The 27,217-nt window shown below is 45.2% G+C and overlaps 1 protein-coding gene across 1 annotated transcript in view; it reads right to left on the reverse strand.

Annotated features, from left to right (window-relative positions):
• Positions 1 to 10,159, reverse strand: part of RFX7 (regulatory factor X7) — a 29,958-nt gene extending 19,799 nt beyond the window's left edge. Inside the window, exons 1-3 of the mRNA XM_026856419.1 lie at positions 10,123 to 10,159; positions 2,015 to 2,097; positions 1,052 to 1,174 (exon numbers count right to left, since the gene is read on the reverse strand). Coding sequence (XP_026712220.1) covers positions 1,052 to 1,161 — 110 coding nt within the window. The 5' untranslated portion in view covers positions 1,162 to 1,174; positions 2,015 to 2,097; positions 10,123 to 10,159. The remainder of the gene's footprint in view (positions 1 to 1,051; positions 1,175 to 2,014; positions 2,098 to 10,122) is intronic.
• Positions 10,160 to 27,217: the final 17,058 nt, after the last annotated feature.

The following is a 27,217-nucleotide window of genomic DNA, read 5'->3' on the forward strand; positions in this document are numbered from 1 at the left end:
GTCTGCGCGAGCGGCTGCTGCGCGGGGATTGGCCGCTGCGGCGCGTCCGTGTCATTGGCTGCGCGTCCCGCCTGCGTCACGCTCCAGGCCATGGCCAGATTTCAGAAATAGGTGTGTGCGTGTTTATCAACCCCAGGCAAGAGAATGCCATCATGTTTCAGCTCAGTCAGAGTAAAAAACTTGACCAGAGAGTTAATTAAAAGGAGGTATTCCCAGAAGGCAATGCTGCAGCAGCAGTTACTACGGGCTGAATCCTGTAGGCGCTCGGGGGGGGAAGGGATTCAGCTCGTTGCAAATTACTGTAATCGTTCAGATTATGGAAATATTCATACTAGATCATAAATCTGTTATTCATCTTCAGGCAACTGGGCTGAGGATGATTATTTCCACCCCCTCTACGGGGAATGTTCTGTAAATGAATTCCAGCTTCCGTCAGACAGCTCCCTCTCCCCTCCCTCTAATCGCTCGCTCCTCACACGGTAGCTCCCGACACCACAACACACCCTCACGGTGCCCGTGGTTACTGTTCTCATACATATTCAGACACTTCGTGTCTCTGCAGAAATCAGGTTTGCTGCAGGAAGGTCCAATATTTATGCGTTATTCTGGAAAGAAAGGTGTAATGGGCTAGATCGTAGGGGCAAAACAGCTGCACTTCCAGGAGGAGCAACTGAGCTCCTCATCCTCGTTAAGGGAGTCACGTACACGTGTACAGACAGCGGGCCAGAAGGGACTACAAGACAGTAACTGGTGCTTTTTACCTGTGCCGCTCTGTCCACAGCACAAAAACAATACTCATACAGGTATTTACTTGTCAGGAAATACTTGTACCTTTCCTTCAGCCTATGTCTTCTCACAGTCTTATTTTCCACAGCAGAAATAACAAACGGTTTCCCTCACTGTACTCAGTGTGTTTCTCAGGGACATTAGTGTACAGGGCCTCGTTCTGCCACGTGCACTTGTACATCAGTGGAGTACCTGTAGAGCCAGCATCACAGAACTCTCTCTGCTCACTAAAGCCCAAGTATGGATCCAGCTTGTGAGCACTCACTTGTATTCATCATAAACCTCCTGCTTGGGAAGGGACGTCTCAGGGTGCTCTTCCAAGGTGTTCCGTATCCAGGAGAAGGCGTGCATCTGCTGGGCACGGCTGGACGACATGGAGAGCTGATCGCTAGGAGGGAAGAAGCAGCACCAGTGAAGATTTCGCTCCACAGCTCCTCCTCAGTTACAAGACTTAGTAACTGTCTGCCCACACAGGTGGAGAGACTACAAGGGCCAGTACCTCACACATGGCCACTCCTTGAGGTGTGGGCAGCAGTTATCTCCCTCTTCCATCCACAATTTAACAAAGCAACTCCACACTACAGCTCTTGACTGTGAGTAGCCGTGAGTAGACAGTGATGGGGCAGAGTTCACCCACTTCCTCTCAAATTTGTCATTTCTCACTGACCACCTCTAAGCTTTTGCCCACTCGCTTTGCCAGTTGCCCTTTGGAGACATCTGACTTCCCCCCCAGATGCTCAGAGTGCTTCCCGATGGCACCTGCCTGCCCATAACCACCCTACTGCGATCGTGTAGTAATTCTGTGACGTGATCTGCAGGTTGGTTTTCTAGACCTTCCTTCAGTCAAACAAACGTTACCAGAAATACCATTAGTTCCTTCTTTCCCCCACCATCACATTTGTGTTGTTATATTGTCACTTCCTACATAAAAAGTGAAGGAACGATTACACTTAGGCTGCGAAACACTTTCTCTGATGACTCTTGCATTTTAGGTTTATATGTACAAGCTATTCATGCACTAAAGATTCCAAAGTTTAAAAAAAAAACCAACAAAAACCAACACACCAAACCCCCGATCTTCAGGAATAGAAGAGTCCTCAATGTTTAATAAAGGCTGCTTCTGCTACCAAACACATCACGTGAATGGCTCCTCAGCAGGCAAGTGCCACAGGAAGCAAGGTTAAGTTTTCAGTACCAGCTGCTCACATTTACACACTGACACACTTACCTTTTGTCTCCATTGTTGGGACCCGAAGGCAGCTGAAGGTAGAGGTAGAGTTTCTCTAGGTCTGTAAACTTCTCAACTTCTTGCTAGATAACAAAGGTGTTTTGGTTAAAAAAAAAAAAAAAGGTGGGGGGACACAGAGGGAGAAAAAGCAAACAGTAAGAGTTGAACTTGACAGCTAAAAACTGTTATCCAACAGTCTATTCTTAAATAATATAATTTTAAACAAGAAAATATTTACTTATGTGAAAGAATGTGACTGTGAGCACTCTGGGACTTGAAGCCTGATTATTTTTTTTATTTGCACACCATCAGACACTAGAAAGCACTTGTCACCATTACAAAATTCACATGCAACAGAAGCAGAATGTGGAAAAATGTCAGTAACAGATCACTTCTGTGACCAGACATGTAACATGAAAACTTTATCTTTTCAGAGTACACATGAAGCACCTCTGAAAACGCAGCATCAAAACCCAGCTGTGCTGTAACACAACACAGGAGGTCACATCTAATCCTGTGATCTACTATAGATTAATAGTTGTCACAGACTCCAATGAAGACATTTTAAAATCCATCTATATACATATGCTTTTTTTTGTTTCCTTTGGAGATCACAGTTATTTAACAGGTACTGAAGACAAGCCATTCAGTGAACATGAATCTCAAGGCTGCTGGACTCCTCCCTCCTCCAGAGGATACCAGCTGAGGGGAGTTTTACCTGGGTATGCAAACACTGACTGCTTCATACAAACTAGCTTTTGGCCACCTGAAACCAGGTACATGGCCTTAGAAATACTAGGCATATCAGCTGTGTTAGTGTGCTCAGGCCTGCTCAGCAGCAGCGCGAGCAAAGCCGTGCATGCAGCAAGCAGCAAGCGGGTTCTCCGTCAGGAAGATGCTGCAGAAGCAAGGCAGGGGGTGGGGCAGCATCAGTACCGAGTCAGACTCACTGGACCCCTTCCTAAGTCTGCGTACAGCTTCTGGACCAGAGTTCATTCTCTTTACTGGTGTCTCACTGCCAATGTCACCTCTTCCAGAAGGAACAGAAAGGAAGAGAGCAGGACCAAGAGGCAGGGAGGGATCCCTGGCTGTTTGCTTCAGCAATGAGCAGAGCAGAGACCGGGGAAACTAAACACCTAAACTTCACTTCAAACCCGGCTCCCCACCCACCCGTCTTGTGCGGATCCACCTCACTCAGCTGGCATCTACTACTAAGAGCAGTAGCAGAGGGAGGGCGCTCCCCCGCCCCGCTCCCTGACCCCAGGGCCGCTGGGCCAGGCTGTCCAGGGAGAGCACGGGGCTGCCAGCCCCCGCCGCAAGCCTGCTCCACAGACCTGGGCCGCCAGCCGTGCGACAGACTCGCAGAGCCAAAGGAAACACTGCCAGCAGCAGCCAGGTAACACACCGGATTTGTTGCTTTTATAAACTGCAGCAAACCACAACATTTGGGGTTTTTTTTACTCTGACAAATGCCTAAAATTTGCTGACACTGATTTCTGCGTGGCAGCTTACACAGCAGCGGTGCTCAGACCACCAAATATCCAGAGGAACACTTCTTAATGGGTGCATTTTGTCAAATTCTGTTATTCCTTTCTGCATACATTACACCATTTGGACTGGTGGGTTTTCCCTGAACAAAGCCATTACTGAAGAGATCAACATTCTGCAAAGAGAATTTACAGAAAATTGATCATTTATTTCTGAAAAGATAGAAAATTAATTGTAAGAAAATCTGCACTTTTTTTATTAGTCCTCCTTTTCTTCGAGGAACTTAACTGCTTTTTGTTTAAATGGCAAATGCCAAAGCAGCACCCAAAGGACGTGTCGGGGTGAGGTCACCCCGCACAGCAAACACTGACCCATGTGGCAAATGCATCCCAGGGAAAACAAAACCACCCCTGGTGACTCCGACACTGAGGTGGAAGACAAACTCACACTTCCCAATCTAAGGTGCCAGAGTGCAACACAGAAAGGGCAAGGTTTTAGAAGGAACATTAAACCTTTCAGCTCAAACCACTCCAGCACTCTCAGCGCCCGCGGCAGGTGAAGCAGCTCCTGCTGTGTCCCGGCAGAGGGAAGGGGCTGGGTGGAGGGGCCCTGCCTGAGCCACAGGGGCTCTGCTACACAGGCCCCATCCACCAAACCTCCTGGTTAAAAAAAACAAACCGAAACAACAACAAACAGCAAAAAAACCCCAACAATATATGTGTAGAGAAAAAAAAATTGAGTGGGATTATGTAAGCAGAGCTTTTTCCAAAGGATGCAAGTGATCCAGTGACACTCTCATCAGCAAAACTGCAACCCTAGACCTGAGGCAGCTGAAGATTATGGGTTCCCTCACCTCAGCAGCAGCAGCTGGACAGTGCCCTTCTCTCAGTTTTCACTCAAACCCATTCCTCTCCACACCTGGCCCCAGGCAGCACTTTTTGCTCAACCCCTCCAGCTTCGAGATGGCTGCAGGGAAGCCCCGGGCAGACAGGACCTCCCTGAAACCAGTTAACACCCAGCCAGGAGTCACAGGCAGTTCACAGGGGCAATCCTACCTGGGTGGTAATTAGATAAACCTAAGCTTGTTAGATGAGGCTGAATCTATTTAGAGAAAACAATCTTAAAACTGAAGAAGCAGCAGCGAGGAGATGGAGCATGAGAGTCAGTGCAAGCAGATTCAGGAAGCAACGTACTTAAATTTTTAAACTAAACCAAACATAGGCTGGTTTATCTATCATTTCTAAAACTCAAAACTTTATAAAGGTTTACAACCTTGGTAAGTACAATCTCTTCTTCAACCTCAGCTGACATCCACTAGTTCAGTGCTCTTAACAGTAACTGTTACTGCAACTGCTCAGAGTATCACTTTCAAATTTCTTACTGAAATCAGGAGAAAATTTGGGAAAGAGGAAGAACACTTCAGCTGCCCTACTGACTACTGACCAAGAAGCAAAAGATTAATTCATCCTGAGTTTTCCTTTGTGCTAAGCTGGATACATATGGAAATGAATAAAAAGAAACAAGAACACAAAATATACCATAAATTTTCTCCACCACCACCCTCCAAATAGGTTAATGGTGTGGAAAAAATAGGTCAATAGAGTGGAAGAAAGTCACAGCATCAAGAGGAAGACTGCAATGCTGACATCGTCTTGGACAAATTCCCCTTTGTGTAGCCCATCACGGCTTATGCTACAGTAGTTTTAAAACCCATACAGAAGGTAAAATGTCTGGGGAATCCTTTTCCACTACTTAAACGGATCTAAGTAAAAATTTTGCTTCAAGTTTCCTGACCTTGATTGACTGGTTCTATCAAATCAGATGAAGACTGTCTAATTCTCCAAAGCTATTTATAAACCATATTTCTTGAAGCTGCATTAGAAAAATGCATAAGCATGCTCAAGTGCTTGCAGGGCTGAGGTGCAAAGCTATCACAAAGCACCACCTCTCTTACTCTTGGTCTTCACACGTTATATTTATCTCCTGTAATTGGAGCCACATTAAATAAAGGAAGATGCAGTGAAGATGGGGAGCAAGCAGCATTCAGTTATTTTCACAACTTGACTTCAATTTAGCCAAAAATATATCAAGAACACAAAATATCTGAGTGATCTTGTATTCTGAGACAGAAAAACTAAGGACAAAGAATTAGAAACCTCACAGCTAAGCGAGGACTTTCAGTAACACGTAAAGGAGCAGAAATCTCTTGATATTTTTGTTTTGACAGTTATCAAATATAGATATAAAGAAATGCACCAAGTATGTACCAAACAAATTAAACCGGAGATCCATTTATATCTGTGTTATCAGCGGCCACACAGACCTGCTCCAGATGAGTGTTGTCCTTTTGCTGCCTAAGACAGACTCGGAACAAGGATCTCCTAGGAACAGATGCAACTTTCTCATTCTAACAAGCATTTTGATTGAGCAAATAAACAGCTGTGAAATAAACCGGGGTGGCCAAAATGTTGTGTGGTTTGGTTTTTGGGTTGTTTTTTTTTTTTAAATAGCAGGTTTTGACATCTGGTTCCATTCTGACAGACACTAACTAGACACTGAAACTTTCCGTAGCACAAAAAGACAAGGATCAGTTCACCACAGACTGTGGTTAAGGACTTAATCCATGCTACGGGAAACATGAGTTTATTCATGTTCCTGCTTGAAGCAGAGAACCTTGAGATCTGAACACGAGTCCCCAGAATGAGAGAGTGTCATTGAAGGTTTCATGACCTTGGTGGATTGGTTCTCTCTATCTGGGTTTCTCTGACTGCTGATCTACTGTCAGGTCATAAACGTTAGTGACGTTTCATACTAAAGTTGTCAAAAGGGATTATTGTGGGAAAACTCCAGGGAATGTGATTTTTTTGGATTGTTTTAAAGAAAACAATATTTTGTCAGGCCAAACTTCAAATAAAATAGAGGAAGAAAATACTGAGGAACAATTAACAGAGTTCCAACTTCTGTAACGAACACAGTGAAAAACAGCATTCAAATTTGAACTATTTCATATTTCCACAATGAAGACAGAATTACAGGTTATTTCTGTCCTTGAGTTCTGCCGAAGGCCAGGGGCACTGCCGCAAATTTTTGCAAGACTACTCTTTTAGAGGACGTGGACTGATCTCGGTATTTCTTTCCACATTTTGAGTATTTATAGATAACTATAATCAAAGGAAAAAAAGGGTATGCCAATGGCAATGTAACTTGCACCTACTGGCAGACTGGTTCTAAAACTTGTCATACTTCAGCAGAACAAACATCTATTATTTAACAACCAGACTAAGAATAGCAACGTAGTCAAGCAATCATCTCCCCACTTTGTGAATAGAGAAACAAGAAGCAAAGGTTAAGTAATTTGCTCAAGGTCGGGTGGTTCATTGGAAATATGATCAAGACAGAAAACAGCTAAGACTTGAAACAGAACCTACTATCCTAAAAATCTGCCAATAAATGTATTTCACATGCTTTATCTGAATGAACAGAAGCAGAAACATATTTCAGGTGCTCAATATTCCAAACAAGCCCTAAAAGCACACGGCAGCTTCGTACCGACAGTGTCTCAAGCACAGCTGCCAAAGCTCCCCGGAGCTCCTGCAGGGCCAGGGAGACAAGTGCGGAGCTCCCACCTTCCCGCAGCGAGACCACGCGCGTGTGCAGCTCCTGCACCTGCTCCAGCCACCAGCACCTTCGGTTTCCTCGGCCACTGACCCAGCACGCGCTCACCAGCGCCGGCCTCTTTGCAGAGAGCCAAGGAAACGTTCTTGCTGAGCGATTCTACAGAGCAAACCATTTTAAAAATCGGGTTCAAGAGTTCACTTAGTATGTGGCAACAAACATAACAAGCAAAGTCATAAGAGAATCTACTGCTAGACGTGTTTACTACAGTTAAAAAGATGTTATAATGAATTTTTAATGGCTGTTTGCACCACAATTCTTGCTAATTATCTTTTTTGGATTGCACAGCACACAATGATTTTCCTGCTGTCTTCCAGAAACCAACAGCCTGTCGGAACGAGAGCGGTGCGGGGTAACAGACAAAGGGCAGAGAACTTGGGTCTCCTCTATGAGCACGTGCAGTCCCCGTGCCCCGATACTCGCCGTTCTCTGCAGTCTGCTGCTGGCTCCACAACAAAGACTGCTGCCATCACCTCTGCTGCTTCTTCCTACTCCTCTCTCCCCTGCTATCCCGTGTTGAACGAGGCACTCTGTGTGCGATGCACCTGCGACTGCTGCTGCCAAACACAAATGGCAACAGCCTCAGTCTGACTTCTCTCTCCTGGTGTTTTTTAAGATTGCTAGCAAACTGATCACGTTTAAATGCTTTAAGGTATCACCGGCACCTCCCAAGAGAGCTGACAGCTAGTCCCAAGTCTCCTCCTTACAGTAAGGAGGGAGACAAGGGACAGACGTTGTCCCTTCATGCTTCACCAGACTGATTTGAAGGCCCTGGAAAGGGTTCTGTCCCAACCAAACCTGCAAGAACAGGCACTTAAAGGAAATGTTGTGACCTGCCCCTAAGTTGGAGTCGGACTCTGCGGGCAGGTGGTACCCCAGTCACAGGGCTGTGCTGACAAACCCCTACACGCTCCACCGAAGAGCCAAGCCTCTCATCTCCCTTCTGCAGGACAAAACTGGTCAGGGCTGCAAGGAAGCTCCAAACGAGTTATTCAGAGGTATATAGTCACGGCCTTTTAGTTTGACATACTTGTAGGTTGTCTTGCAGCTCACAGCTTTCCAAAAGCATGTAAAAATGCAGACACCATTTTGCCAGAATTCAGCTTAATTTTTGTTTCCTGAAACTATTCTGATCTTGGATTTTTCTTTTTGAAACTACCTGAACAGCATTAGATCTACCTTTGCTGACCTAGAGGGGCCTTCCCGCTGTTGAGAGGACTCCTCTGAACAGCAGGACAGACAAGGAGGCGCCTGGAACAGAAACCCAGCCCACGCCACACCGCTGCCCTGCTCCCAGTCCAGCTGTGCAGGCTGCTCTGTGTCCACGGCCATGTGCAGGAAAGCAGCTTGTCCACCCAAGGGATGAGACCGACACAAATGAATGGACTCGTACAAACTAAAAATCCCCACCTCAGTATCCTAGAGGATAAATCTGCAGAATTTAATGCAAGAACAGTTCATTTCTTTAAAATGGATTTCCAAGTAGCTGATGACTGGTTACCTCCTATCTACTTACTCCCTCTCTGACGCTACTTTGGAACACCTACCCCGCTTCCCATCCTTCACCACAGAAAAACCTCGTGTTAAAAAGAGTGCAATTCTGCAGTTTGCCCTTTTGCCACTGAAGATGACTCACAGACAAAAAAATTAACATCTGCAGACACGTGCTTTGTGTCCACAAATGTCAATGAGGAATAAAGTGGACAAAAACCACATTTTGCATTATTTTAGTCAGATGCATCCAAGAATTTTTAAGCACAGGCAAAAGTGGGTCCAAAGTTTGTTTAATACAACAATACAGCTTACTGTAAACCTCTTACTACAGTAAATTAAGACAACATTTTAAGGAAAGAGAATTCAGTGTCACCTGAATTAGCCTTCGATAATGATACTTTAAGGAGTATTCTTATTTAGCTCAGCCATACAGCTGAACAAATTCTATTTGCTCATATCCAGAGGGCTGTCTATGTCATCTTTTTATCTTACCCACTGGTACTTCTGGATAAAATGACAAAGGCAGAAAGTCAGAATAAGCAGTCCCTTCCAGTCTTCGGATTTATGAATTCAGACTCTGATTTAAAGACACTTACAATTTGCTCACTATTAAAACAAACAAATTAAACCTCTGAGTTAGTGCTCCATATTTGCTTCCCAGAAATAATCTCTTTGTCATATCACTTTCTAGATCCTGTTATTTTAATGCACAAAGGAAGATGATGTTTATGCATTTCAAAGGCTTTACTTCTTCAAAAAATTATTTATCTCTCTGTCCTAAGTAGTACACCAGAGCTAACAGGACCTATAGTGTTGCACACTTCTGGGAAAGCACCTGAGACAGCATACAACAATCCGAGGTTAACAAGATTTAAAAAAACAAAAACAGACCAACAACAAACAAACAAACCAAAACTCTGATAATTTTGACACCTACAAGAATTTCACAGACCAGGACATTAGTTTGCCAGGTTTTGTGCAAACATGCAGTTCAATCTAGTTCCTTCCTTAAAATGTAGTACTGGCCACGAAGGAACTATTTCAAGGAAACAACAAAACCAATCATCATTGTTATTAAAGGCCTAAAGAGCCAGAGAACTTGAAGGTACAGTTAGCTGCTTGCACACTCTGACCCGTGCAATACAGACTCTTGCATTTAACCAAATCACGCTTACAGAAGCAGTAAGTCATCCTTCTGTGCTGTATCTATACTGACAGTTGTACAAGTGGCAATCGTGGCCACGAGAAGTCAGTACTGCCACAGAACAAAACACCAAATCCACATTATACATTTTTTTTGGCAACAGGAACTAATTTTGATCACATTTAGTGGCAGTACCTTAAAGCACTTCTAAGGCAAGGCTTCACAATAGCTGTCAAGTCTCCAGAGCCATCTATTTTGGTCTTGAAGTTTATTAAATATTAAAAAGCATTCTGGGAGTTGTACTTACCAAAATGCAGTCCACTTTAGATTGTACAGTTTTGCTAGATGCAAGGGAAGAAAGAGAATAGAAATCTTGAATTAATCTAAACAGCAACAACAAAAATATTACATATTAGAATTTCTATCACTGTACTACAGGCTTAATCTCCTGCTGTTAAATATCCTGCCAGTCTATGGAAGTCTGGATATTTTTTTTTTTGCAGAAACTCACCTCAAGCTTAACCGTTTGTTAGAATTCTTGCTGTTTTGCTCTTTTATAAGAACTGTATTTTTAAAAAATAAAATATAATTGCAACTGGGACCTATTATCCCAAGTTGCAAAGCAGGCAGAATGGATGTCGCTAATGTTATTGTAATTTCTTCCACAATTCAGATGCATTTTACTTGTTCATCTGTAAACACAATTAGCACTCCCCTCTCCCCACACTTCAGTAAATCCCACCACTTCAAGACATTTATTTCTACAAAGCAGACAATTGGTAACCCACTGGCAACTTAGGAGTTTTCCTCGTTAGTCTCACTCCTTTCCTGTTGGCTTATTAAGATGACTCTGGGTGGGGACTGAATTAAAGTATGCTATAAATGACCTCAGTACGTGTGCCAAGGGGTGCAAACGGTATGGAACTTATTATACTTCATATAAACACACCCATAAGCAGCTTTTGTGTTTAAGGCTGCTGCATTTCTCATGCTCAGTCTGACTGCATTAGTTGAAGGTATTTTATCATTGCCCTGAAGAGGGGCAGGAGCTTTAACATGTAAAAAACAACAGTCTTTGCTGCCGGTCATGTACTGAACAAGCACTAAACAACGGGGTTTGGAATTCAGGGAGCAATTCTTTTCCTAGTAGAATAAAACATAATGCAATCTCCTGTTAACACAACAAAACGTCTGACTTACAGTTATTTTACTTTTGTACAGGTGCTACCTGTACATAGAAAGACCAAGTAAGGTATCTGATGTACTAAAATTGTAAGTAAGAAACAAGCAAGACAAACAGCTCTAGTGCCTGGTGGCGACAGGAACCAAGCTACTGAACCAGCATCTGCTGGTGCATCAGAGGCTCCAAGAGGTCGGAGCCGGGTTGTCCCCCTAGTTACAATACCTCATTTTGAAATCAGTCTAAAAATCTGTTCTGCAGGAGCTGCTAATACGAATGCCCCTTCCCATACACGAACTGCATATGCTATAGTGACAGAATACAATAAAAAATTTCATCATGTAAGAATATACAACAAGTTCACTGAAGTAGATACACCAGCAGACACTCCCTGTGCTGCTGCAGATCTACAGCCTCTCCTACAAAGCAGTGCCCGTGGCAGCAGGCAACAGGGCTCAGGTGTAAGTGCCCATTTTTGTACCTAAACCTTTTCTGTGGCTTCACATGACAGCTTAATGCAGAGAAGGAGCATGGAGGAGAAGGTGATGCAGGGTACAGGCAGAACAAACTTAGCCCAGATACAGGCTCTACTCTACAGACTTGCAGACGACATTGTGCACGAGGCTTTTCAGGAGGACACGCTCCAGTCAGCATGGTTTCCCATCCTCCTAGGTCCCGCCAAGCTGCGCATAAGCATGCCCGTTTGCATTAATATTTTCTTCTTGCAAAGAGAAAGAAGCAAGCTGCCAGGAGGCAGCTGGGCAGGAGATCCCTAGAGCTGTCCTCCTATCTCCAAATATCGGTCTGAGTCAGTAAATGTAAACTCACAAATTTAGTTCAGACTCTTGCAGTTGTGACCTCTGCTCCTAGAATACCGTTCAACAGTGTCGAGAAGCTGCAGCAGAAGAGCTATAATGAGGCCAGCAAAGACAGTTTCTCTGTGTTTCCTTTCTGTCAGCTGGTGGCACAGAAAGGATAGTCAAGCTCATGTCCTCCAATCTGCAAGGAGATGTGACATTTTAAAGGGCAAAGGTCTTCAGCAGGGATAAGCGTGTTTTCTATCTCCTGCTCCACAGTATACTGGGAGGATGTCACTAAAATTCCATAGCGGTAAACTGAGGCTTCTTTCATCCTAACCAGAGCACAGGTTGCCATGGCCCGATTCTATAAAGCCAGCACCTAGTGATATAAATGCTTCCTATTTACCTTCCAGTGGAGTTGATCCATGTCAAAGTTAAGCAACGCCAAACCCTGAGGAACCAGCCCTTTGACTGGGAAGGTGCTGGGACAGTGACCTTCTCGTGGTCCTGAGCTCTGCCCAGAAATGCTCCATCTGGTGACACTGCAGGACACACCTCCAGCCAATCAGGAGATAAAAGGACAAGTGGCAAAGAACAACCATCCCAGTCACAAAGTATTTGCCACCTGTTTATTTCACCCCACTTCCCTCACTAACAAGACAGATGTGTTTTGAAAGCTGAAATTTCATTTACAAATAAGTAAGTCTGCTTCTGTCCCTGTCAAATACATCCCTTACCCAGTTATTACTGCAATTACAGTAACTGCAAGCAGCAATCCCAACAGCAAGGCTGAACCAGGCCTTACACAGAGCCGTTTGGAACTTCCGCAAGCTGCTCCCCACATGCTTTGCTACACATCTCGAAAGAGCTGCAGGAGACCAGTGGGAGTGATAGATGTTCTCCCTAATGAAAATAACCATTCGAATCTATCGGGGACCTGAGCCCATTGGAAAACTCAACTCAGAAACCATACCGTAAGGCAGGAGCCAGCACTGCTGCTCCTGGGGGCTTGCTGTGACTCACCCCCCCACCTAGAAGCCCAGCTGACATTACTCTCTTTTGTGGCTCTTCATGCTGACTGTCTGCCTGAAGTTCAACTAGTTCACTTACTTGATCTAAAACTTAATTCAGGCTACTCCAAGCAGTTCCATCCAGTACAAGAAGGTGCCTTTTCTGATTCTGGTGGTAGCTGTCTCTTACCAGTGCTAACAAAGGCGGCTGCTGTTACAGCTGCTTGGATCTACCAGCTTGCACCAGGACACTGACCCACCACAACCACTGGGGAGCACAAAACTGTATCTCAAAACTTTGCCCCCCCCCCAAAAAATCAGTGACACTACCACAACCCACGATGAAACGTCTGCTCACTGAGTACCACCATGCAGACTGTTTGAAAATTAAGGCACACTGAGTGACTCAAGAGAGGTGCAGTCCTCTCGTACTGTCTATAGCAACGCTCCTCCAAAACAGCTCTGCCCCAAACACCACCAGTCTGGATCGGCCTGCTCACAGCGGAAGAACTACCATCAGCCACACAAAAACCAAGAAGCCAGCCCCTAGTCATCAGTAACATGACAGAGAAAAGGCCGTTTCTTCGCCTGTGGTTTAGTGAAGCCTGGCAGGTGGCTCCCTGCGTTCCATGGAGACCCCCAGTCCCCTCTGCCCTCCCAGGGAACATGAGCTGCTGCTCTGGGTCTGCAGCAGACAGCCTCGCTGGACAGCCTCCAGCCCATCTTAACAGTCCCAGCTTCTGACTTAACCTTTAGGCCCAAGACCTTTGAGAGAACCTTGAAGGTAACTTTCGAGGGCTGCAGTAATTGAAGCTCCTAAATGCTGAAGCCACGTTGACAAACCTGAAAGCATACTGGGGAGGACAGGGAGGGGGGAAATCAGACTAAAGCATTTCCTCAAACTGCTCTTCCATCTTATGCCAAAGTATGCATGTCTGCTTTCACTGACCTATTTTGAGTAGAAATACATAAACAGCCCCATTTTAACAGCCCCGAGTTGGCATGGGCAGAATGAGGAGTGTGTTCTTTCCCCAGGTGTGCAGCTGGGTTTACTTTGCACCGAGGGAGAGATGAAGAGAAAAAAGCAAGGGGAGAAGGCAAGGAGATGTAATTTTTTTTCTGAGCAGCATAAAACCAGACACTGCCAAACTTCCTCTAAGCAAGCAGTACTTCACTGTCAGGAACAGGTAGCTGAACTACGCTGAACAAAATGGGAATGTCACATTATAAGAGGTGGTAGAATTCAGTTGCTGTGAGCACACTGAGCATTTCGTTAATGCTGCAAACAGCAGGAGCCATATAACCCCAAGGGATATGAGAAGCCTTATGCCTGTGAGACCAGAAGGAGGAAGGTGGCTGGGAGGGTTAAGAGAAAGCCCTCCAACTGCCCAGCTAACCCTAAGCCTTCTCATGGCCTGCGCAGCCACTGAAGCTAACCCTTAGCAGCTTTCCACCTGCAGCCCCCTGTGAAAGCCAGAGCACAACAAAACCCAGGGAGCAGCAAACCCACCCGCTGCAGCACCGCTCCTGCCCTGGGACACACTGGGCACGGGAGGATGCCGACGAAGGGGCCGCATCCCCAGGACACTGCGGTTCTGCTCCAGCAAGGGGCCTGCCAGCCCCAAAAGTCACACGGGATGCAGCTCTCACCAGTCAGGCACTAGCAGCAGACTCGGTCCTCAAATGGAGGAAGATATCGGTAACAGCAACAAGTCCAGGTCAGCAGAATTCAAGGGACAAGCAGAGCCACAATTCGTTGTGCAAAATGTCATAAAGGTTTGACTAGGGGGCCAAGCCCAGAGCAGTTTTTAAATGGTAACCTTCAAACCATCGGTGAAGCTGCCACAGATACTCTGTATCCCAAGACTGCAAATATTTGCAGAAACTGGAACACCCTCCCGAAAACAGCCTCTGTAGCTGCATTTCGTACATTTTGGACAGCCTAGGGAAAACATTATTTCTGCCAAACCGTAATGCAATTTATGAAAAGGAACCACTTTCCATCGCTGCTAATAGCTGTGCCCTACATCACGAAGACAGGACACAACTCCTGACCCAACAGCAAGGGTTCCCCCCGCAGGGCTCCCGCTTCCCAGTACTGGTGTATTATGCTACATTATTTCAGGATATACAGGACAGCAAGAAAAGTTGCAACTGTAAAGAAAAAACCCGGGTGTGTAGATACTTATCATTAGCACTGCTAACTAGTTACTATCTCAGATGGTAAACCACCTACCCTCTCAGACAACCAACAGAGAGAGAGAAGGTTTATGAAGTTCTAAAATAAGCTTTCTTTGGAGCAGGGGAAAAAACCAAAACCAAACCAAAATAAACCCTAAGTTTTTTCTCTTGAGAGTTCAGCACAAGGCCAGCAACAACTCAGCACAGCTCTGGCAGAGGAGCAGGAGCTGTTCAGGGCCACAGGAAACTGCTCACTCGTAGCCCCCGCGTACGACCCTAATGCTGGATGGCAGCACACTGCGGCCCTGGGATTTACACTCAGGTGTCTGAAAACAAGCCTTCTGTATGAGAAGGATACCCAGGACAGCAGTTAGAGCTGTCTGCCAAGGAAGAATTATTTTGGCCACATGGCCTTTTAAAAATTACTCGGGTCTGAAAAGCCTTCATTTCCCAGTCTATCAATCATAAAAAAAAAAAAAAAAAAAAAATCTATTTACCCTGCATGCTGTGAAGAACCACTCAATGGAAGGATTACCAACCCCATCACAGTAAGCGGCACTATCAGGAAGGTACTATTATCACACCCTTACCACCACAAGCACTGCGTCCCAGCGGTGCCTGCAGGATTCAGCCCTTAATCCCTAATCTTACTGAATTAATGCTTCTCTTTCTTAGACTAACAGCTCTAAATATATCTTTATATAACCTTCCATTCAGAAGCACAAAGAAATGTTAAACTGGAGCCAAGGATCATCTAAGGAGAAAATTATGAAACAGCCGCCTATGTGTGCTGCTACTCAATTAACATCTTAACATATGCCATGTTACATTGTCTGGCTTGGCTCACATTGATAAAGAAGTAAAATGGCTGTAAGAGCATTTCAATTAAATATTTAGAAAGCAGAGCTGCAAAAGGTTGAAACATGTTTGAATTAGCGAAATGACAACTATATATACTGCTCAGCTAATGGAGGAAGAGCTGTCGCTAGCAGAAGTGACAGAGGAAAGCACAGCCCAGGCAGGCACAGGCGCAGGTTGCCCTGGCAGCCCAGAGCCCGGGACTCGCTCCCATCCCACCCCGAGCCCTCTGGCATGCAGGAGCCAAAAATCAGGTGGCTTCTGATGCCACCTAGGGGCTCTCTCCCTGCCTGCACCTCTCCCCGGGGGATAATTCAGTGTCGTGCCTCGGAGACAAGACACTTGAACCTAGCGCAAACACAAGCAAACAGAAGCAAAATATTTAATAGAAGACAAATTAAATCTTTCAGTACTCAAATGCTGATATATTCTCCTCCAGATAAAAGCTACAGGGTCCATAACTGCATCTTGGAAGCACATGAAGTATTATTTCCCTAAAGCTTAAAACTCACCACAGAATTGTGTCCACTGGAAATGCAGAAAAGTATCCAACTCTCAGGCCTCAAAGTAAACAAAGCAAGTATTCACCAACTTGTAAGTATTGGCTCTTTCAGCTCGAAGGCAGACTCCTCCTCAATCCAAGTCAAACCACTCTCCTCAGAAAAATAAGGAAGCAAAAAGCACAGCAAGCCAGTAGGAGTGCAACAAGGGTGAGCTGCAACCATTTCACCTTCCCTGCAACCTCATCTACCTCCTTCCGCTCGCTGAGGAGAATAACCCAGAGCAGTTTTCCACCAGGCACACGGAGCAACGCTGCATCAGTGCTGGAAACAGCAGTTCAGCCTGCCATGACATTTTAAGTTAGTACAGGTAAAAAGGGTCAAGCGCACGACTTTAAGACTTGTTACTAAAATAAATGCAATTAAAATATTTCATATAGGATAAAAAAAATTAATCCCTTCACCATTTCTGACACCATGATGATTTTATGAGTAGTAAATAAGGCCAACTATACAAACAGCCGAACAAAGAAGGAAGATAAGGCTGCTAATGAAACGCCCAAGTCTCAAATGTAGCCCACTGTAACGACCTGCCAAGAAATAATTAGCCAGCAGACATCAGAATACCTACATCTGAAATTTAGGTCTATAAACATCTCTTTTAGCTCTCTGAAGAAAATTAGCTGTATTCAGCGTTAAAGGCTTGTTTTACAATTCTTAAAATAACCGAGAACAACTTGCAACAACCATACACTGCCAGGTGCTCTATTCCAGCAACAAGACAGTCATTTCAGATCCGGGGTTTTTTTCACGTGTATTTAAATAGACTATTTTGCCACAAGTTACTTTAATGAACTCTTAGAAGAGACAAAGAAAATGCTTTTACACAGCTCTCACCCTGGTTCTTTCAGCACCGCTCTGAATTAAAATCAGTGCATATTGTTATATTCAGCCAGGACTCTCTATTCCAAGAATGCGATGCCCTCCACACATTATGTGGGAAGATAATGACTTCAGAGAAGCTGCATCCTATATTTATTACTAACCATCTACATGGGGCACTGCAGGGCGTTGTTCTAAGAGCAGTCCGCAAGGATCGATTGCCTAGAAAGGCCAAAACCAAAAAAAGCACGGGGTGATCTCAAAGTGACGTGAAAAAAAGACTACTGAAGTAGGAACTTAATCTAAAGTGTGTCCCACTAAAAGCAGAAAGAATGGAGGCAGTCACCAGATAGGCACATTTGTGGCTAAACAGCAAAGCATCCACTGCAACGGCTCACGTATTTCACAACAAAAAACTTCTGGTTTTAAAACCAATTATGCAAAAGCAAATCAATCTTTGGTTGCTTCTGAATTCAGTCTATAGAAAGCCGGAAGATCTGCTGTGGTACCTCCAGCCATGGTCAGCGAAGCCTAATGACAACATTACTTCTAAAGGCTACTATTTCTAAGGGGTCTGAACTGGAGATGTTACTTACAAAACATGAGGAGAATTTCCTCAAGGCTTTGTTCCATGTGGTTCTAAGAAAGGGTGCCTAGTGAAGCTGAAGGGGTGACACTCCTCAGCAGCACTTAAAAAAAAAGCCACAGGGAAAAAAAAAAAAAGCACACCAACAAAACACGTGTGCTCAAAATTGTTTCACTTCCACGTCTGCAAAGCCAAGACAAGGAGGAGGAAGGCAGCACCTCGCTGTGCATCTCAGCCCACAAGGCACAGACCTGGTCCTCCGCTGCCTTGCCCTTGGGAAATTGGGGCTACAGAGAGCCCCAAGCACTGTGAAACAACACTCATACGAGAAAGCAGGAATGGGCCCGCGCTCTGCTTACATTTAATACGCACCCATAAAAGTACAAATCTGTATAGGCCTATCTTTGTTGCACACAGCTACACAAAGCTCAGCTGAATCCAGTGTAAAAGCTTCCAGTGTTAGGAGCTCCACGGCAATGCTTTCCTACCACACACATTTCCCAGCACTGGCACAGGTGCCCGGATGCCAGACTTAAGCCTGCTGATAAAATGTGTGTTGTTTCTTCTTTATTTTTATTATTCCCTTCAACCTTTCCATGACCCACAGCCATCCTTGTTACTTTCTGTTAACAAACAGGTTTGCTAGTGGTTGTACCTCTTCATTACCCTATTAATTTGGTACCCAGGGAGGTGGTATCTGGTTAGCAGTGCCATAACCTTGTCCTACCCTTTGTGGCTTTACTCTGAGCAAGCACCAGCCTGCAGAGCGGACCAGACCCTCCTGCACCGCCAAGCCCAGCGCTGAGCCCCACACACTGCTCCAGTGCCACCGAGACAAGCCAGTACTCAGACACCCCCGGCAGCCGTCCCCTCTCCAAAACCTGCAGGTGTCCTGTTGTCAGGCAGGGAAAGAGCCCCAGCGTTCACACCCTGCTGAGCGGGGCCGGACACACACTAGGAAGCAGAGCAATGTTTCAAGGCCTGCAGTGAGGCTGCACTGAGGAGCTTCAGCTCAACCCGCAGGGCTTCCCCAGCACAGGCTTTGTCCCCCTCCATGCCACAGACATCCATCTCTCCCCCCCACTGAACAGCTCACCCATAGGCATCGGACTGTCTTTCTGCAAACAAACCCAACTTTTATCTAGCCCCCTTCTCCCGATGCTGCCTGCAATATTCTATTACCGTCTGCACATCTGAATTCCTCCTCCTCCTCCTCGCTCCCATGACTGTCCACCACCCCGCTCCTCCACACCCTTTTTTCCACTTGAGGAACCTCTAGCCGAGTGCTGACCCTGGTAACTCCCAGGGAATGCAATCCATGCAATCTCTTAGGTTTCCCTGTGCTGAGTGATGCACTCTCCAAGCGTCTGCCTACTAAAAGGGTCACTTCTTCCATGCTAGCTGGGCATGGCTTTACCGCCACAAGAAAGGCAACTTCTCTCCCTGACCTGTGCCACACTGCTCACTGGCACATCCAGCCCATAACCCTACTCCTGTTCTTGACTTTTTTGTAGAAGTGAAAATTTAAAAGCTGACTGTATGCAGGATCGACACAGCACTGCTGCCTGATGGCGACAGCCATACAACCTCCATCTCAAAAAATTCTTCCTCTTTGTTCAGCTGCGACAGGTTCTTTCAGGCCTCCATCCTTCAGAGTACCCTGGGCTACCGGCTCTGACCCACTCCAGGCACAGAAACAGTCTGGTCTCTGCAAATAAAAAGCTGCAAGTAGCCAGCAGCCTCTCACCTACCTCAAAGGTCAGTTCACTGAATACTAAAGCAGTATAACCCATCAGTCTTCCACCCTCTGTTTCTGGGGGTAAAAATAATAATCCTATTGGCATCTTTTAAAATGGTTTTAATCCCTAACCTAGGATGTTCAGAAAAGTTAGACACATGCTACTCCAGTTTTCAAGGATTTAGTTTGGAAAGTTTGAGTTCCCCTAGCCTGCAACCCAGGTGAACTTTAGTTTACTTGCAGACTCAAGAACTTGTCTAAACCTGTAAACTACACTTGTTTAAAATTAAAATTAAATTTAATTAAGTTAAAGTCATATAAGTTCGTACCTGCATGCATCTATTTCAGTTTGCACCTACAAACCTGGATTTGAACACAACCGCACTCACTCCTAGGTGGTAGCTTAACGGTGTCACAAAGCATCTCAGAAGAGCCTGCCCTGCAGGACTGCTTGCTCCCACCCAAGGTGACTTTACTGGCTCCGGGGCTGAGGCATCCATCAGGCCTGCAGAGCTTCACAGCAGCCAGGACAGGCAACTCCACTGCCAGCGCTGCGTGAACCCCAAGTGTAGGGCAGAGGAGCATCACTCCCTCAGCCACCTCCACCCCACCACTGGCTCCTTCACTGCGAGGCTGCCTCTGCAGCCCTGATGAATGAACAAGCAAGTCTATCAGATTATTTCTTTCCTCTAATTTATGAATGGAAATTACAAACAGCCCCACGACTTCAGGGTTCAGAACTCGGTCTCCTCGGAACAAGAGGACGACGGATGCAGCCCGTGTGCTGCAGGCAGACTGCCAGGCCCGGCTCTGCCACCACCTCTGACTTCTGTAGGGAACCAGACCCAAACCAGTGAGAACTTGGTCACTGCAGGCATGGCGTTGTCCATAAGCATTTTGAGATCTGTTTGTTAAGTTTTCATATTGCATTGGTTTTCTTCTGAAAACATCGCAGAGGGCACGTGACCTGCCCGTCCTAGCACAAAGCACCGAAGCCCAGCCATGCGCTCAGTTTAGCTCCCTGTTAAGGCCACACACAGAACACCCGCACGGATTTGTTGTTCCTAATAAACTCAAACATACGAGAGAACTGCAACGTTACACCACAACTTAGTAAAGTAGCCAGAAACAGAAAAGGCTGTCTTTGGTTAAGTCCAGAACAGGTTGCAGAAAAGCTGCATTAAACTTCTGACTTTCCAAAAATCCTAACACCAGAGAATTATATATAAGACAGATGTAGACAGAAAGCTCCTAAAGCAATATTCCGGAGATGCCCGCACTGTTGGAATTCACCTGTAGGCTGCAGCACGGCACTGCCTAACAGCTTTCAGCATCTAACAACTTACTGAACCATGCTTCTGTAAAAGCCTCACACTAATGTTACCCACCATTGCTTGTCTGATGGATCCTTCCAGAATGAGACACCGTCTAAGGGCACTACAGAATTGATCCGTCTGGATTTTCACCCCTGTGAACCGCATCATGCGTGAACATGCCAGTGGGAGGGTAGATGTCTGCATGAGGGAATGAAAATGTCTTTTCCCGAGTAAGTTTGATTTCAGTTTTCAAGGTGAACTGTATGCTGCTTTGCCACCCCCTTACCCAGCAGCTGAACTGATCAAGCCAAAGCTGCAGCTCACGTTTCTGACTTGGAGGAATTTAGGAAGGACCATCTCCTCCAGAAGAATGCAACGTACTCAGGCTATCTCCTGATCCTACCCTGGGCCTCATTTGCCACAGAGCTACTGGTATTTAAAGTATTCAGGGCTAAGTAAGAACTTCTCTGAAGTGACAAGGATCACTGTGAAGTGACAACAATTACTGGGTTCTCCACTGCAAACACTTACCCATTACAAATATTTTCACCTTGAACATCTGGAGCTATTGATTGACAACATCCAGTACACACACGTGTGTCCAAGTGTCCAGACAGGGCTTCCACACACCAAACCACTGTACACACAATCTACATTTCTTCAATTAAGCTACAAGTTTCACCTACTTGAACGTACAAACCATGATGGTACATTAACCTCACATTCATAATTCCTCCAATAGTAGTAAGCTCTCAGTAAGAAAAAGATGGGGATGTGTGCAATGAAACCTAAACAGGGACTGCTTAAACCTACTGATACTAAACAAAACAGAAAAATTAACTTGTTTCACTTTTATTCTCAGCCTGAAAGATCAAGAGTATTACCAATTTTTAGCTGTTATTAACCAGGAAAAAAGATTACTCACATCCAAGCATGTATCTACAAAGTAATCTAAATAAATTGATAACTGTAGTTCCAGGTGTGCAGCTTGTGATTACTGACAGTAACTTGATGGTCTTTTAAATATCAACTAATTTATTTAGTTTACATGACCACTAATATCAACTGTAGGCCCTAACACAGCTCATCATATATAGTGCTAACAGGCTTAATAAAAAAGAAAAATAAAATCAAACCATAGAGAAAATCGGCAAACTTTTTATGTACTCTCAATGAAAGAAATACTACACTCTGTCAGAGCTTGGATAAAAGGTTCCTGTGGCACAGTCTCTGACTCCTGCAAGATCATTTCAAAGCAATTTTTAGCCTTTGCTTCAGAGAGTCCCACTGCAGCAGAGAGCGCTGCAGCTTTCGGGCGAGGGCTGAACACCAGCCGCCGGCCTCACAGGCACCTCACAGGCACCACCTGCCCCAGGAGCACGGAGCGATCACTGACCCTTCACTGAGAACCACCACAAGAAGCATAAAGCACCTGAATCTGAGCGTAACATGGGAGCTGGCAGTCACAGGCAGCGGACGGCACAAGCACAGCCCCCCTCGGCAGGGCTCCCGTCCCGCCAGGGCGCAGCAGGGACACCGACGGCACCTGCTGCCTGCACGCTCCTCCATAACCACTGCCTGCACGCCACCACCGGTCCTGCCAGAGCGTGTCCAGCCCCAAAGAGGAGCCTCAAGTCCCCGTTTCAGACTGCCTCCAGACACAGCACTCATAGGGCATCCAGCTCCACCTCGCCCAGTTCTTCCCCCAGCTTAATATGCACCCAAGCCCTCGGAGAACTTCACTGAATTAGCAATAAAACCAGCACGTAGTTCTGGAGAGGGGAGTTGTCCCTATTTTTCAAAGCAGATAAAAAAAGGACTTAAAATTCTATCCACCAAAAATTATTAAATAAACATTAAAACTTTTCAATTTACAGCGCTTCAGTTACCGCTTGTGGTACTGAGTAACTATTTTAACACGGTAACAGTTCTGAAAAGGAAGGGAGAAAGCACCCAGAAGTATTTTAACTGAAGTCACAAAGACTACTCCCTGAAAGTTTCAGGTGACTTCTAAACAAGGGCAAAAAAAAAGCCAAAGAAAATGCAGCAGAACAAATCACCCATCCGACTACCCAGCACAACTTGCTCTCACGCTAATTCTGGTTTGTCCGGGGGATGCTCGAGGCAGACACTTCCAGGCAACCTCATACTAAGAGAAAGTTCCAACAGTCTGTTTGTATTGCTGACAGCTTTAAAAACAATTTAATTCACTGCTTTATAGGCAAAGTAATGAACTGTAATTCCTGCTGTCCAGCACAATCCAACTTTTTCACTGGCAGGACTCCCAACAACCTTATAATGGCACTTAGGAAATCTTTGACTAAGAAATACAGATTGCCTCCATGCCTGTGAGACCATCCATCAAAAAGGACAGCCATAAATCACGACTCTTGACATTTAACCACAAATCTCCTCTCAGGGGGAGATACAAATATGCCTCATTTAATAAACGAGTTCTTCCCAGGAACAAGATTTTCTTCCCAGACTTGAAGTACCTGACAATCGTGAAGCGATACCATCCCAGGCAGCTCCAGGGAAAACCGAGCAGGACCCGTGGTGCTGGAGGAGCACAGGTACGCCCCGAGAGACCCACGTCCACAGGCACATCCCCCAAAAGGCGAGCCCAGCAGGCCTGCCACCCCCCAGGACTCCCAGGGTGCAAGTCCCACCCCCAGACACCATCCCCATCCGTGGTCCTACCCGCAGCAAAACCCGGCCTCCTCACCCTTGGACTGGTACAATGTCACTGCAGCAACCACAAGCAATTAAAAACAAGCAACAGGGAAAATATTCAGGAAGTATGAGTGTTTTTTCCACTGTCTTAATGATTAAACATTCAACAACAGAAAACACTTGGCAGCTTACTGAAAGCCTGTTGATGGCACAGCAGCCGATAACAAGCATCCTACTTGATGACAGATAATCCTTTTTCCATTAAATCAAGAAAGCATTAAAATTGAGATACTGGCTAACTCCATTTAGAACAAACCAAACCCTCAAAATTCCCAAAGATCTGAGGGAACATACCCCAGCACTTCTCAGAATTTTTTTGGATGTATTTAAGGGATTCTTCTCACTGCCTTGAAAGTACCAACTCGTGCTGGCCTTCTGGTTGGGGTCTTTCTGGGTGACAAAGCACTGCATTTTCCTCTATTTAATTTACCTTTTGAATCACCTGATAACTCTTCAAACACACAGTCCAGCATTCTGCCTGGGCTGCTCCAGAGGCAAGCTAGAAAGCTACCGACATTTCCTCTTTGCAGTTTAAAAATGAGAAGTTCCTTATTTATATGTGAGGCTTTGTAATATTAGATATTAGAAAGGCTTGAACCAAAAATCCAAATTTGGATCCTGATCTGAATTTTGCAGCTCTGGCCCTTCTCCAAATACTTCTGTTTGGCAAGCAGCAGAGTGGAGTAACAAGAGAAGGCAACATACATAAGTTATGGGATCTGTATAAAAACATTAAGCTCAACCCCTGCTCTCAAAACTACACACACACCAAAAAAAAGACTATCAAAACCACCCCAAGCCCCAATCAATTAAAAGATTAACCAGTGCTTCAGTGTAAATCTGATCACTCAAACCCAAGCAGTACTGTCATCCCACCCAGTTACAGTATTCATTCTAATTTATACGGTATACAGAAAACTTGAGGATGAAAATGGGAAATCCGAATTTCAGATAGAGATTTGGGTTCCAACTCGCCAACGGCATACAGACACGTGCAAATCACACAGAACTGCCCCAAATGGTAAGCAACCCAGCTGCGGAGGCCTGGGATGACAGTCCTGCAATTCTGTGCTTATTAAGAACTAATTAGAAATGCTGCTCTGAATCACGACGTCACACCATCTGACTTGCTTCAGCGAAGGGAACTCCTGCGGTGGAAAGTAAAATGTTTATGAAACAAGGACTTGCATATGTCTGATGCTGTGAAGTCAACAGTTGAATGCACTCCTGTGCATTTTAAATTAACAGCAGTAAAACTCAGGCAAATCTTTTATATTACTTGAATATTGGTTCTCCCCCCATACACTTTATTAGATCCTATTGTTTCAAGAAACAAAGACAAACACCCACAAGCGAGACTGAAAAATCCACTCTTCCTAAAAGCAGATTTACAAAGATCTTTTCTCTGCAAAGCTATTCCATCCAACTCGGAGCCAGGATATTCAATAAAACCTCAACTCCATTCTCAAAAGGTTACATAAAGGTCAGCATTCATTTTATTCAGGTTTATTTTCTAACCTTGTAAAAATGCCTGCAGACCAAATTGGCTTCCACACCTGCTGACCTAGAAACTCCACCACCGTGGTGGCCGTGCCCCGTTTTGGAAAGCTGCTTCTCCTCCCACGCTGGTCTGGCCCCGACGGCTGCGTGCCGCTGCCCTGCCCGCTCCCGGCACTCGGAGCATGGGGGAAGGCTTTCCCCACACTAAGGGGATGCACAGCAGCAGAGAACACCAAATGGTTTTTTTAAGCCACTTTGGTGAGAAGAAATTCTTCTGGGCGGGGGGCTCCCTCCAAAAGGAGTTTTTTCTCCGTACAAGAACGTGCAGTAACAGATAAAGGGCGTACCCGGACCTCGTTTGAGGGAACGGAGGATCTCCAGAACAACCCTCGGAGGGCGTGGAGCGACCAACCTCCAGGAAAAGGAGTCAGATCGAAAAAGGGACAAATGGCGTAGGATTTATTTCGTGCAATTCAAGAGATCTGCACCACAGATGGTTACACCCTGGCACACGGTTTAAAATTTGTTTACAGTCAAAGAGAAATAGGCACATCAAGTGATCAGATGGATTGTTTGATGGAAATATCTTCCCAAGGAGAGGGCCCTCAACTCAGAAGTGCGTTTTTCTCCACAACGGCTACGAAGGAGCTAACCTTGACCAAGTCGTACAGAAACAGATGGGAGTCAAACGAAATAAATTCCACTTTCTGTTCCTATCCATTTGGGGAAGCAGAGTGTGAAGGAGAATGACATGCTGCTAAATGCTTTGCCCAAGGAAGGCTGACCTTCCCTGAAATCATCAAGAACTACTCTAAAATATGGTCCACAGCTCAATTTTTTCCTATGCATTTGACTGCTTGTACACCATATCGGGAAATACATCCAGGACAAGCAAGTCTCACCATCCCCTGTAAACAATGGAACCACAAAGCCAGGGAAAACTGGTTAGTGACAAGAAATTTAACAGTTCTACACAGCATCTTCTAGCTGAGGGGCTCAAAGTAGTTTTCCAAAGGAGGCAAACACAGTTCTGCTGTTCCATGTATTTAGTGAAATGAGTGCAGCCTGTATGCCTGTCAGCGATAATTAGTTAGTAATATTCTATTGACGAATTCTAAGTGTTGTCTCCCACCTCCATCAATGAACTAACCAAGATGAAGGAAGGAAGGAACAGTGGCTGGTGCATTTTGGGTGGGGGGCACAGAATAACCACAAAGAGCCTGTAATCAGTTACAGGATACATTAAGTTCTCCACTCAATTCTGACAGACCTTTTAACAAAATATAGAGGCTTTTTGTTTTGGGGTTTTTCTTTGCTCTTATTCCCTGCCTCCCTCTCCTGAGCTACGGAGAATTAAAAAAGAGCAGATGAAGATTAATCGATTCTGACTCAAGAAATCTGTGTTTTTAAAAAAAAATACATAAAGGGTGTTACAGGAATTTCAACTGCAGAAGGGAACTACCGAAGAGGTGTTTGCACCTGTATTTGCAAAGAGCCTGAAACACAAACCCCTTGAGCTTCATTGCCAGGTATTTTATTAAAAATATCAAGACTGTCAATAATTTTTTCTGCTGACCTGCTCATACCAATAAGTAGCAACTCCTATTATGAAAAATCGTCAATGGCATTTCCCAAATTGCAGAACATTTGCTCTGCCAGCAGCTAAGTGATGATCCACACTTGCTGACAAAGCCTAATGAGGAGTGATGGATGCAACTGCGGGAGGGAACAGGAATGATGTAAGTTGTAAGAAAGAACGGAGCCTTCCAAAGATTAGAAAATATTGATGTTATAATCAGCTAATCTGGTTTTCTAGCATGATACCAAGAGGCCAAAACTAACAAGCACACAATTCACCTCCTACTCCCCCTTCACCATGAGACAAACTGGGCCTTAGGACATATAATTTTGGCACTGCCCAGCCTAGCTCATGTGGTTTTCCAATACAACTTCTAGCTAGAAGAGCAATTTGAGGACAAAAATTATGGATCTGAAACCCACACCCACGTCCAACTGAAATGGCTGCAAAAGCAATGCTTTTGTGTTTGCCACTCCGCGCCGCCTGGTCCTCAGCTTGGTTCACACACGAGATATTGGGGGGGGGGGGGGGAGAGAAAT

Source organism: Athene cunicularia, assembly GCF_003259725.1.
Source record: "Athene cunicularia isolate RWA chromosome 10 unlocalized genomic scaffold, athCun1 chr10_part1, whole genome shotgun sequence".
Classification (NCBI taxonomy): Eukaryota; Metazoa; Chordata; class Aves; order Strigiformes; family Strigidae; genus Athene; species Athene cunicularia.